The sequence below is a fragment of the Crinia signifera genome, chromosome 3 (assembly GCF_055691185.1).
Source record: "Crinia signifera chromosome 3, ASM5569118v1, whole genome shotgun sequence".
NCBI classification, from domain to species: domain Eukaryota; kingdom Metazoa; phylum Chordata; class Amphibia; order Anura; family Myobatrachidae; genus Crinia; species Crinia signifera.
Window position 1 is genome coordinate 190,338,238 of NC_139219.1, and position 13,926 is coordinate 190,352,163.

Here is a 13,926-nt window from a genome sequence, read left to right on the forward strand (position 1 = left end):
AGTCCACCAGGAACCAGAGACAACATTGAGGCACATATTTATTCAATTATTTATTCCTTCACATCATCTGTACTAAAATATAATTATAGTGTTACTGCAGTTACCACTTGGGTTTGATATTAAGATGTAATAGATGTAAATTAGTTATGATCATTTATATGACAATAACATTAACCGGATTATATCTCTCCTCTGCTCTGTGTGTTTAGGCTGTTGTGGTAACAGATGGAGAAAGGATCCTTGGTCTTGGTGATCTTGGAAGTTACGGCATGGGCATCCCTGTTGGTAAACTAGCCCTATACACAGCATGTGGTGGAGTGAAGCCCCAGGAGTGTCTGCCTGTAATGCTGGATGTAGGAACTGATAATGAGGTGCGTATCTTGTTTGTAATAAAAATATCAAAATGCCTTTATGTAGTAATTTCTTCTCAGAGACACCTGCTGCACTGTGAGATTATCGTTCAGTGACCGATGAGGTGGTGACTGGCAGTAAGTCTGAGGAAAGTGTGAGGAAACGAACAGCTGTGGTGGCCATTTTCTGAGTTATAGACATCAGGGCTAAATTAAGTCACTTTGAGATTACAGTAACAGCGACTTTTATCATAGCCACTAGGTTTGTCATTGAGAAGCAGGACTGAGAGAATAGATATAAACAAGCTCAGAGATCAGGAGTTACCGCCATCATCACTGCTGTGCCCCTGCCTCCATGTAAAGGAAAAGTATAATGCTGAGGAACAGATAATTTGGCTGAGAACGTTCCAGCTGTTATATCTAGGGTGACATTTAATGGGATGAGATATTTTGACTTTTTCAATTTTTAGGCAAAAAAATTTGCACGTTTTCCCGAAATTGCCAACTTAATAGGATGCGAAATACATTAAAAATAAAAAAAAAAATTGCACATGCTGACCTGTCGATTTTTTTCTCACACTTCAATTCACATCAAGATGTTTTCCCATTATAGAATATACAACTCACAAATATAATGAGATGCGAATTTTGGAACATTTCTAAAATGTTTGCAAAAATTGCAAAACAAATAGACCCATTTCAACATGGCGAGTTTGACAGAACTATGCACAGATCAGTGTGATCTGTGCATGGTTATGTTAAAAAAATGTGTAAAAGTAAAAAAAAAATGGCATGGGGTCCCCCCTCCTGAGCATATCCAGCCCCAGGCTCAAATAACCAGTCCTGGTTTTAGAAATTCAGGGGAGAAAAACATAGGGAGATCCCCAGCATTTCTAAAACCAGCACCAAGCTCAAGGGCCGGTCCTGGTTCCCAAAATACGGGGGGACAAAATGACTAGGGGTCCCCAATATTTTGGCAACCAGCACCGGGCCCAAACAGTCAACATGGTAATACCACAGCCGGGGAAACTTTTTGCTTAAATTCCCCTGGCCGAAGCATTGATCCCTGTGGCTGGTCAGCCCAGACATGGACCCTGGAGGAGTGGGGACCCCACCAATATAGCCCCCCCTCCAGATTGACCCCTGCCCTGCCCCGCATACTGGGACTTGGAAAACCACAAATCCCAAAATGTGGGCAATTAAAGGGCCCAGTGGTTCTTGTAGTTCCACAACATTACAAATAGTGAAATAAAACACACACACACATATGAACAGTACAGCTTTATTACATACTACATGTATTCACACATACATTACCTATGGATTTCCCTCCTAAGCCTGTCCTCTTCTACATGTAGAATACCAACAAGTACCTGTTGAGAAAAATCATACTCATCAGACACCTCCCTGATTAAACACTGTCTTCTTCAGCTGGCTGTACCCCTGTCAGAGATGTCTGAATGTTTGATTACATTCGCGGCTCCTCCCACATGCCAGGAGTTAGTCCCACCCACCAGCCAAAGGCCACTCATTATTGGCTGGCAATAGATATATTGGCAAACATGCACAAGATTCCATTGCTGTGCCTGACTAGTGAGACCCAAGCACCAAAGGAAAAAAAATTCATGTCTCCAAAAATTCCAGATTTCCCCCAAAATGCTAATAGCAAGGTCATGACACAAGACCATTCCCACATACCATTCTGGATCATCTCAGCCCTGAATTTAAATTCTCCTTTTTTGTCTTATCTGGGCATTGTCAATATAATTTCTGTCGCTCTTAGCAGTGGTGTCTCCACCTCACAAGATGGCCGGCCCACCTTTTGTTCTCCTCACACTTTCCCAAGACCAACTACCATTCACAACTGCCAATCATATCCTACCAACTATTCTCAGCCTTCCAGCTGAACCTATCACAGGAGCCCTCTCTGCTTGTGTAGAAAAGCACAAGTACAGGTAAAGATTGCATTTTGGTGGGAGCATTCTTACTGTAGTAAGGTATTTATAAGCCATTGCTCTTCCCTCAAAATGACTGAATTCTTACATGCCCTCAGATGCATCGGAGCTTGAGAGCGAGCCTATATTTCCAAAGTACCAATCAGGCTCACTTTATACAGCAAATGGTATATTTAAGTGACATTTTACCTGTATGATAGTATCACAAAAACTTCAAATGTTAGTAATAAAATGGATAAGAAATGGAGACTGTACTATGACAGGACTTATTTTGTACTTAAATAAGCAAACAATATTTTTAAATAAAAATATCGAATTTTTAATTAAAAGTTTGAAGTAATATTTTCACATTTTCTGGCACACGCAAGCTACGCACACTATGCCGGTCTGCTGCTACTCACTTCTTTAACATCATTTTATTTGTTAAACAGCAATTATATTAACTTATGAAACACTAGTCATAGTTATAGCGTGCTTCATAATTGACAGGATCTTCTACCAGCGATGTCCCATATAATAACTATGGTCCTCTCTGCAGACACATTTAGCAAGTGCCAAGAGGGACCTATATACATTATACATAGACAGTGAACATCTTATTGGCATCCAGGGTTTACTGTTTATTTTTTTATTAATTAGACTCCCATTTGTTGTAAGGGAAAATCAATATACCACGTTGCTCATTTCCTAAGAGCCACAGTATGCTTCATTTTGGGTGCCAAAAGAAATAAGAGCTGAAATTAATTTATTTCCACTAAGTAAGATAATCCAGGTGCACCTGGAGTTTGTGTTCAGGGAGACAAGCACTCTGTGTAATATTGTTCTGGTGACAAAAATCAGCACTGTGCATACACATATATAGATCAGCCTTTCCTATGGTCATTAGGCCAGGCCTTATTATATTACCAGGCCTAGCTTATAAAATAACAAAGACAGGTGTGCGGAAAGGCAATTACAGCGGCACTGAGCCTGAGGGAGTATTAATTCTGGGCTTGCTGGTTTGCCACCATATCAGCAGCAGATGGGGGGGGGGGGACCACAAATATTTATGTAACTGCCTATATGCCACTGAGACAGTGATTTGTAATTACGCAGTGAGCTTCACCTCTACCTACTCCTGTCAGTGACCACTCAGAGGAAGCATGCCGATGGTTTGTACCCATGTTCTAATTATGATACTTCAATCTGTGTAATAAACTAACTTGTTTTAATAAGTTTCTCTGCCCTCTGCCCTTACCTTGACTTGTTTTGGATTCCTCCAACTCTTGTCAATACCTCTGATACCAGGGACAAGATGCATGAAACATTGCATTGTGAATTTGATGCATCTTGACACTCATCGCATACATATTGGCATTTACTCACAACGCATCCATGAATATTTCAGCAAAGGATACAGTATCTCTCCCTATGAAGCTGTCCTTTGTGGTGTGTGGACTTCCAGGTTTAGGAGTCCATCTGCGCATTGTGTTAAGTGATGCATGCGCCATGGGGTGCTTAGAGGGATCCAATTGAACCCCTCTCGGGGGGGAGGGGGGGGGGTGACGAAAAGAAGCCCAAGGCTTCTATAGGGTAATGCATCTACAGATGGAATTGCCCACCCCATCCAAGTTTAGTGCATTTGCAGTAAGCCACCATTCCTCTAGAAACCGCATTTTCCAAGGTTTGCTGTATTTTAGGTATGATCGATGCATCCCACCCCAGGTCTGTTACACATTAATTATATTAATTATAATTATATAGGTTAAGGAGGTTATGGGGGGGGGGGGGGGGGTATCACAACCACAATGTTGAATTGTTGGGCCTCATGTGGCCCTCACCATTATCTCACAGCACTAGGCCCAGAGCCCTTAGTGTCCTGACTGCACTACTTTCCCTGAGCTGCACAGTATGTAAAGATAAGTACTACTATCGCATCAGCCGCCCGCCCCGAGCAGGCATCGCCCTGCTAGCATTGCGTTCGCCGCTCAATGCTTTTCTATGACCCGCGGAAGCTAATTAGATGCACATGCATGGCAAACCGCTACAGTAGACTTATCATCTTATGGGGGGTTTCCTTGTGGTTTGGTAGGGTCCCAGAGAATTTCTGCAGCTATGCATCAGTCTTACCCTTTAACACATCCTACTCAATTATATATTTATTTATAATGTCAGTATTTATTTCCTATTTGTTATCCCAGTTGATGTGCTCAGTCTGCCACTTACAATTCACATCAATGTCTTGGGTTTATTCTAGGAAACTTTCTATGCATGGTTTTACCAATCATGTTCTATTATATTTAACACAGTCTTGCGGTTTGGCGGAAATATTTACTATCTTGGAAGCTGTTGATGAATGTGCCAATTAGCCTTAAGCTGTGCCGCCATAAACAAGCCAGTATTTGGGAAGGTCAAAGCATACTGTAGATGACCATTTTGCTCTATATGGAAACACAGAACACATATATGTATCTAACATCATTTACTTTACTTCTCCTGCACACATATTAAGAATTATACATGCCTGTTTTTATACGCTCTGGTTCCATTCACTGTCTCGCGTAAAATTGACATCAGTTCGTTTGTTGTTATTCCAAAATGTCTGAGCTGTCTGTGCTTGCCCAGTATTGAGTACGCCTACAAAAATGCACAGAAACCACAACTTCTGTGGGTAATAAAGTAGGGGTTTTGTAATGGAAAAAGGATTTGTGAACATATGAAGTATTGTATGCAAATGACAGTAACTAGGGTTTGAGTGAGCCTCAGATATGTAAAAATAAATTTTATTTACAATTTTAGTCTTCTAATGCTGGATTTAACAACAATCTTTAGCCAGATACATAGTAACAAAGCTAATGATCCGGTAAGGGGACATGATATTAGTCAGGGTCAGGCTACTATCCCACCAATAACCATTAGTATTGCCCTAGTTTGCGACTTTTTTCAGACACTTCCTGTTTTTCATGTGCTTCCTGGTTCTTTGTTTGGAAATTACATGCATTAAGGGGCCGATTCAGACCCAAATGTTAGGGGCCAAATTCATCCCCAATGTTCGAGGTTTGCGTAAAGATGTGTGAGATCACAGCTGTATAATGTAGTAGTGAGTAAAATTGTTCTCTAAAATCATAAAAAATACAATTTCTTCAATCCATGACACGATTACATACCATGAAATAATAAACAGGTTTGTTTATTTGGCAAGGAGGGAGATCTTGCATTAGCCTTAGGAAGCAATGCCACCTTAATTCTAATGGAGGGATATATTTTCTCAACATTTTTACATATACTATATGAACAAAAGTATGCGGACGCCTGACCATTACACTACATATAATTTAATATGGAGTTGTTCCCTCTTTTGCAGCTCAAGCATCTTCAACTCTTCTTGTGAAGGATTATCACAAGATTTTGCAGTGTTCTGTTTGTGGGAATTTGTGCCCATTCATTCTGTAGAGCAATTATGAGGTCAGTGCTCCGTGCAGACCAGTCAAGTTTGTCCACACTAAACTCATCAAACCATGGGGGATATTCATACCTAATTTGTAGATCTCTGTGATCAGGCAGAATCCCAACTATGATAAGGATGCTGAAGACTGAACCCTTGTTGGGATTCCCTCATTTAAAATGCCAGCATCAGTATTCTGACCAACGGTATCCCATCCGGCAGTCATCCACAAGTATTCCCATTACTGATGTGTCCTTATGAATCATTGCTGCAGTCTCACCAGATAGCCCCTCTTGGTCCACTGAGTCTCTCCTTGCATTTTGCATCTACTTTGTTGAAAATGTATTTTAATGACATTGTGTTTTTATGAGAAAACTGATTTTATTCTCCCCTGTGCATCCTTATTCTTCATTCTATCTTCTAGCTGTTTACTAGGTACATTAGATGTTGGTACCCTGTGCATTATAATACCTCATAATCCCACACACAAACTTTTCAAAACCCAAGTCTGTTGTGGATTATTGTAGGCTGATTTGTTAATGATTTCCAATACAATCCACTGTCACTTGTCTCTCCAACAGTATCAGTTGGATCCATACAGGATTCTCATCAATCCTGTATGGGATGTCTGGCTCTTTCTTCATGGCTGACACTTTTGAGACAATCTTTGAACTACTAAATCCATTCATACACACTTCTTCATGACAAAACGCTTTCTCTATACTGTGTAGAAAAGGGGGTATTCAGTCTATGCTCATGATTCCAACAAATGCTGCCATTTCCCCCTAAAATATATATTTGCAAAACAAATCAATGCATGCTGCTCTTCTATCGTGCAAATCACAAGTGAGGCAACCATGTTTTTCTTGCACCGCAGTTACAAATGAACTGACATAAATGTTCAAGACTGCACAGCAGTGACTGGGGAGATAGATACTTAGTACAGAAATCATTGATAAGACAGTGTAGCCAACAAGTTGTAACTGGAATGTGGATAATTTTTGACGCGTGGAGTTGAGAATAGAATAGTGTGGCGAGCGCAGCGAGCCACCGAGCCCGAAGCGTGGCGAGCGCAGCGAGCCCCGCGAGGGGACGCGGATACCTTCACAGGTAAACGCGTCCCTTCGCGGGCTTTACAGGTGTCCGCTGCGCTCGCCACGCTTCGGGCTCGGTGGCTCGCTGCGCTCGCCACACTATTCTATTCTCAACTCCACGCCGACGTGGATAGTGGGGGTATGAAAAGGTTCGGAGGACGCGTACCGCCGCCCCTCACGGGCGCTCGCCACGCTTCGGGTTCACGTTGATCGTTAACAATTGTGGGGGCCATTTCAGACTTCAGGGGGACTATTAGGGCTCTGTGGCCCATTTAACATTGTTTCCTATGGACAAATCGCGGGCATTGAACACAAAAATCGCGTCCATTGACACTTTTAACATTGATCCCTATGGGAAATCGCGGGCATCGCGTCGCACCCGTTTTTTTAGTGCATGCGATGGCCGCAATTTTTTACCCCCGATGACCGCGATGCCAATCGCGGGCGCCGTGCTAGGTAAAGAGTACCATCTATCTATCTATCTATCTAGCTATCTATCTAGCTATCTATCTATCGTATCACCTTCTTTTTTTATTCCACCTTTTTCCCTAAACGCATTTGTGGAATGTATGCTGGTTTTCTATCACAAAATGGTTAACATTCCACTAATGAGCACATTGATTACGCTGTACCAGGTTAAAAATAGCATCTTGGGTCACCATTGTATTTGTTTTAATTACTGCATTTTGATTAATTTTGCAGTTCATCAAATTGAATGAATATGCGCCTAAAAAATAAAGCAGGCCTTTTTATAGCCCAATAAAAAAAAGCAGAAATTGAGACCATTTGTCTGTTTTCAGTAGTACTGGATATATTTGGAAACCTATAATAAATAGCAATGTTATTGGAAAAATAAACTACATTGTTTCACAAGTCAGCAAAGATTTCCAACAATGTACTGGAGCATATACAATATAACACATGTAATGCATTGGACGCAGATTTCTTAAAAAGTATTCTGTGTCCCCGCGTGGGGCTCGCTACGCTCGCCACAGGTTTATATCCAACTCCATGCCCACTTGGATAGTGGGGAAAGGAAAAGGACCCCTTTTTCCCATTGAATTCTATGTTAAAATGGACTCAGACCATTTTAACATTGAATCCTATGGGAAAATCGGGACCATCGCATTGTATCGCATACGATTTGGTCGCATGTGATGCGATGCTACCGATCCGACCCGATTTCTAAATCGGACGCCCAGATACTACATAAGTACCTCAACTTCTTATTTATTTAGCACATTATTAGAAGATAATAGATAGTATCTGATTGGTTGCCCATAGCAACATCTCATGTGAAATAGAACGCCATCTTAGTACATACCCCCCACAATGTCTAGGTAGACAGTCATTAGGTAAACAAAAATAAATAAAAATAAACTCGGAAAACATCTGTTCATGGCATATAAACTAAAGTACTGTATAGTCTTACTAGTATACAGCATAAAGTCAGACACACTAACATTTGCTGTGCACTATCACTTCACATTAGGACCCAGTCACCTTTGCACTGCAACACTACTTATTTTTAGAGCAGAGTAGAGCTTGCATATAGGCTCCCAATTCACCGGGTTTTTTTTAGCGAATCGGGCTGTTTTCACTCCTTGTAGTGAATCTTTTTCACTGAAAATGTGATTCACCCCATTCGATGTTCACTGTTCGCCGAAAGTGAATGCCGGCCAGTTCTCCATTTCATGCTCGCTGCAATTCGCTGGTGTATTTCAATGGGGTTTTCACTGGGATTCGCCGAGAGTGTATCCAATGCTAGGATGGCGAACTGCTTTCTTCTTTCTTTCTTTCTTCTTTTGCCACAATTCACCGTTTTGCATTCAACATCTTTTTAAGGTGAAGTGGAAAGTGATCTTTTAAAATAAAGGTTTTTTTTTCTTTGGTGTCAAAAAATCTAAATTGTTTTTCTGTGAAGGGGCATGCTATTTTTATTCATATGCTCGAAGCACATTAATATATATTCATTATTATTTTTTTTTATTTTTTTTACACATTCGCCAGCAGGTGGCCGGGAGATGCTCATTAGATATTCATATATTCACTGCCCACTGGTCCCGGCTTCTTACGAGTGGGACCAGTGAAGCGGCTCCCTACGGCTTCTGCTGCCTGTGTCCCCGGGAGCCCTCCCCCACAAATTCTGGGGCAGGCAGGGAGGCTTACATCTCCCTGCCTGCCTCCATCCCCCGGCTCCCTGCGGCATTCGCCACAGGGGTTAAAATTCGACGTCAGGGGCAGCGAGCCCCTGCGGCATTGAATAGGGTGACAGGGAGGGCTGGCAGCGAATGCTGCAGCCCTCCGGAACCCTGCGAATGTGCAGCGAATCCTAAACAGGATTCGCTGAACATGGAGAAAAAAAACATTGAATACTCCCCATAGAGTAGCCAGGGCTGGATTATGGTCAAGGAGCTGAAATGTTCAAGGGACCAGTGCTGTGTGGGTGTGGCCAAAGTCATGGGCATGTGCACACTCTACACCAGTGGTCTCCAACCTTAATTGAGGGAGAGCTACTCGCAACAAAAAAAAGGCAAATAAACCTCCCGGAGAGCTACTAAAATTTGACCAATGCCCCTGATACTATGCTAGACCCGTAATGCCCCTGCGCAATATGCTGCACACTGTAATGCCTGTAAAAAATTGCGAGCACCGTTTTGTCGCTGTGAGGGCATGGCCAGTGCTGTGTGAACTGCTGGCCATGCCCCCAGCCCCTCTGCCTGCCTGATTAGACGCATGCACAGTGTCTAATCCCTGCAGGACCGTAAAAAAAAATGGGATGTCACGCATAAATCAATACAGTTGGGAGGAATGCATTATGCCACACTGCAATGCCCTACACACTATGCCACACCACATTGCCCCCCACAGTAAAGGTGCCCATACACTGCTGCAACGTCTCGCAGCAGTGTTCGGACACCCGATACCCTACAAGCCGCTGGGACCTTCCCGGCGGCAGGGACGCATGCGATCCGTTGTGATGGATCACATGCGTCCCTGCTTCCCGCCCACCTTGCCGCCTGGAGGGAGGTCCCAGAAAAGGTGGTCGGACAGCCAGCCGCTCCGACCACCTGGTCAGGTCCGACCGCATGTCAGGGAGAGGTGATTTGGTCCGATCAATCGCCCGAAATTGGACCAAATCACCTCAGTGTAAGGGCACCTTAAGGCTTCTAATAAATTGAAAATTATCTGCTTATTGCCAGGGGTCAATACTCATTGCCAAGGGGTTAATGTTCGTTGCCAGAGGGTTAATGTTCATTGCAAAGGGGTGTTAATGTCCAGTGCCAGGGGTTCTTGCTGGTTACCAAGGGGTTAATATGCATTGCCAAGGGTTATTGCTGGTTGCCAAGGGGTTTTAATGTCCATTGTCAGAGGTTCTTGCTCATTGCCAAGGGGTTAATATGCATTGCCAGGAGTTATTGCTTGTTGCCAAGGGAGGTTTATGTCCGTTGCCAGGGGTTCTTGCTTGTTGTCAAGGGGTTAATATGCATTACCAGGGGTTCTTGCTCATTGCCAAGGGGTTAATATGCATTGCCATGGGTTATTGCTCATTGCCAAGGGGGGTTAATGTCCGTTGCTAGGGGTTCAAGGGGTCACCGCCTGCAGGGCCGGCCTTAGGCATAGGCAAACTAGGCAATTGCCTAGGGCATTTGGAATGCCTAAGGGCATCAGCAGCTTCTGCTAATTAAAATGATATGCAGCATGCCTGTATTCTGTGTGTGAGTGAGACTGTATCTGCATATGAAATAGTGTATTCATGGACATCACTGTAATGTAGCATTCTGTATGCAGGTACAGCCACAGTCGCACACAGAATATAGGCATGCTGCATATCATTTTAATCATTGGAAGCTCCTTGTCTGTGCTGGTCATAATGCAAATAAGACGAATTTTCAGCAAAAAAAGGCTCCCAACGTTAGCAGAACTGGCCAGGAGCTGCATGGCCTATTGAGGGAAGATGTATGAGGAAACATCTGTATCCAAGCAGAGGCAGAGGTCACAGTGTTAGCAGCTGTGCGAGTGCTGTCTGCGGGTGGGTTGGTTGTGCAATAGTGTTCGGCTTATGTGTAAGGGGCATTATGTGTGTCATGTATAAATGCATTAATAATGTGCAACATATGTGTAACAGGCATTATGTGTGTCATGTGTATAAGGGCATTAATAATGTGCAACATATGTGTAATGGGCATTATGTGTGTCATGTGTATAAGGGAATTAATAATGTGCAACATATGTGTATGGGGCATTATGTGTGTCATTATCAGTATGAAGGGCATTAATAAAGGTTGGCATAATGTGTAAGGGGCATTATGGTTATAAGGACATTAATAATGTGTGTGATGTGTAAGGGGCATTACTGTGTGGTATTATCAGGGGTGCCGAGAGAAAGGGGTAGGGGGTACAAATTGGCCAGGCCAAAGTCTGATGGGAGGGGGCCCCAGGCCCAGCGGCGTAGCTACGTTTTGGGCCCCCCCCCCCCCGCCGTTAGGGGGGGGGGCCCCGCCGCCCATGCAAACCCCCCCAATACCCCGCAGCCTTACTTTTCGCGCTGGTCCTGGCGGCTCCGTTCTTCTGCTAAGGACCACTGCAAAATGGCCGCCCCCATACAGCAGACAGTTTCTGTCCGCCCCCATACAGCAGCTGCAGCTCTTCTCCTCTGCCCAGCACACACTGCTTTGTGCTGGGTTGCAGTGTGGCCATGGAGGTGGTTAAAATACAATATTTTCTCAGTATTTTTTTCTAAGGGTATAATGTGAATAATGTGAGGAGTAATGTATATAAGGTAAAGTGGTACTACAGTGTGATGTAACTTGAATAAGGGACACCATCGCATGATATTGGGCCAGATTCTGTAAGCTTCAAAAGTGATAAAATGGAGATTGATAAACAGCCAGCCAATCAGCTCCTGCCTGACATATTTGAAACACAGTCTGTGACATGGCAGGTAGTAGCTGATTGGCTGTCTGTTTATCACTCTCCATTTTATCACTTTTGAAGCTTACAGAATCTGGCCCATAATGTGAATAAAGTTGCACTACTGTGTGGCATAATTTGAATTGGGGGTACTATTGGGTGGCCATGCCCCTTCCCAGCAAGAACACAACCCTATTTGGGCTGCGCACCAAATGTGTGCACTGTTTCTATTTAAAATATCACGGGTAGGAGCACCAAAATGATGACTGCTATGATGAGGGTTGATGGTGCTGGAAAGGGGAGCAGGGTCAGAGGCAGAACTAGTGGCGGTGCTAGGGGGCACCAGCCAAAATCTTGCCCAGGGTGTCATTTAGGCTAGGGCCGGCTCTGACTGCCTGCATCTTCCCCCACACCCCTCCGCAAGGTCTGTGGGTGCCGCAGAGACCCCCCCCCCCCAGACAAAAGCATAATTTCCCCCGCCCCCCTACCTGTGCAGCGCAGGGAAGGTATCTGGACAGTAGGGTCAGGTCGGTAGCGCTGGCGGGCTGGCGGGTGGCGTATGTGAAGTCAGCTAGTAGTTCCCATCTGCTGCAGGGACACCGCCGCTGATCTCACATACGCTGCAGGGACCCCCTGCCCGCCAGCGCTACCCGACCCTGCGCTACCATACCCCGCTGCATGCCACCCACCAGGTCAAGCCACAGACCAGCAGGTGTAGGACATAGTGTAGAGGCGGCCAGATGGGAGGCGCAGGCGGGCAATAGTGGTCGAGCCATCCGTTTTGCTCAGACGAGCTACCGGTAGCTCGCGAGTGAGGGGTTGGCGACCAATGCTCTACACTATCAGGTCCACTGTAAAATGAGTTATTTTCTAAGAAAACTAGAAAAACTTATAATACTTATAATTTATGGCTGATTGTGAGGCCAGCTGTGTGGCTGATCACCAGGCCTATTTTTATATGGAGGCCTGGGGCTGTAGCTCCATTCACCCTATTGTAAATCTTGCCCTAACAGTAGTTGCCCCAAAAAGTGAAATATTCTTCAAGCATTCAGCATTTATATACAAAGGATAGCTCTTGTGGTAAGAGCTGGTTGAGTCTAGCTCCCCTTGGGTTAATGTAAGATCAGATGGGATCATACCTCATGTACCATGGGAAATTCTACAAGACTGATATGGCAAAAGGAGATGCAACGTTATGAACATGGGACTTAAAGTTTAATATTGGACCCACAGTGTACCATGGGGGGCTCACTTTTCCCACCACCCTTTAGGCTCAGGTTACTACATTGAATAGATGTTGACTGCTAGGCCAGTGACCATTTTCTTCCCCCTGCTGTTGCAGATCGCATGGCATGTCCCCGAGCCGTTCCTAGGCATTGGCAAAGTAGGCAAATGCCTGGAGCATCTGGATTGCCTAGGGGCATGCCTTCTAAGCCTAGGATAGGCTCAGTTTGAAAGCAAGCAGCAGAGGTTGATATGGCCAACAGGCTGGCTGGCTTACACTGCTTGCCTGGACGAATGGCGATTACTGTACCGTGATCAGGCAGCAGGCAGGGGCACACTTAAAGTGAAATAACCTTGGGAGGGCTGCTGAGCATGCACAGACACCGGCAGTGTCCTCCCATGGGCCAAGCTCCTCCTCCCATGGGCAGCTCCTCCCATGGGCCAAGAGAGAACCCCCTGCTTGGAACAGAGGTTACAGGAGCTGGAGACACCTGCAAAAGGTGAAACAAGATTAGGTTGTGCAGCCAGTGACTCTGCTAGGTGGTCACTGAGGCCAATGCCGGGAGTGGGAAGGGGGGGTGCAATTCGGGCAAGTAATAGAGTCTAGAAGTGTGCTCGGCTGGATCTCTGGCTTTTCTGTGTGCTCACAGTGTACACACAAGTGCAGGCATTATTACTAACCAGCCCAGCTGTGCTTCCTAATGCCCCACTGTTATAGCCCTTCACACCCTCACAGTGATGTACTAGGTCGCAGACAGGACAATCTCTGCTATGTGGGGGTGGGTGTCCTGCAGAAGGTCACACAGGCAGCAGGAGTCCAAAAAGTACTGAGAAGGAAACAGCCAATGAGCAGTGCTGTCTTTACCCAGCAGGGGCTTTATGTAGTCAGAGGAAGCCTAGACTTTGCTCTCCGTCCTCTGGCCCCTCCCCCTGCTGCATGAGGATCATGCTGCCAGCCCTGCAGT

At 44.7% G+C, this 13,926-nt stretch overlaps 1 protein-coding gene across 2 annotated transcripts in view; it reads left to right on the forward strand.

The window, feature by feature from the left end:
* ME1 (malic enzyme 1) overlaps positions 1-13,926 on the forward strand; it is a 281,949-nt gene that overhangs the window by 123,104 nt on the left and 144,919 nt on the right. For both annotated transcript variants that reach the window (XM_083177132.1, XM_083177131.1), the window contains exon 5: positions 210-371. In XM_083177132.1, the coding sequence (XP_083033258.1) occupies positions 210-371 (162 nt within the window). The remainder of the gene's footprint in view (positions 1-209; positions 372-13,926) is intronic.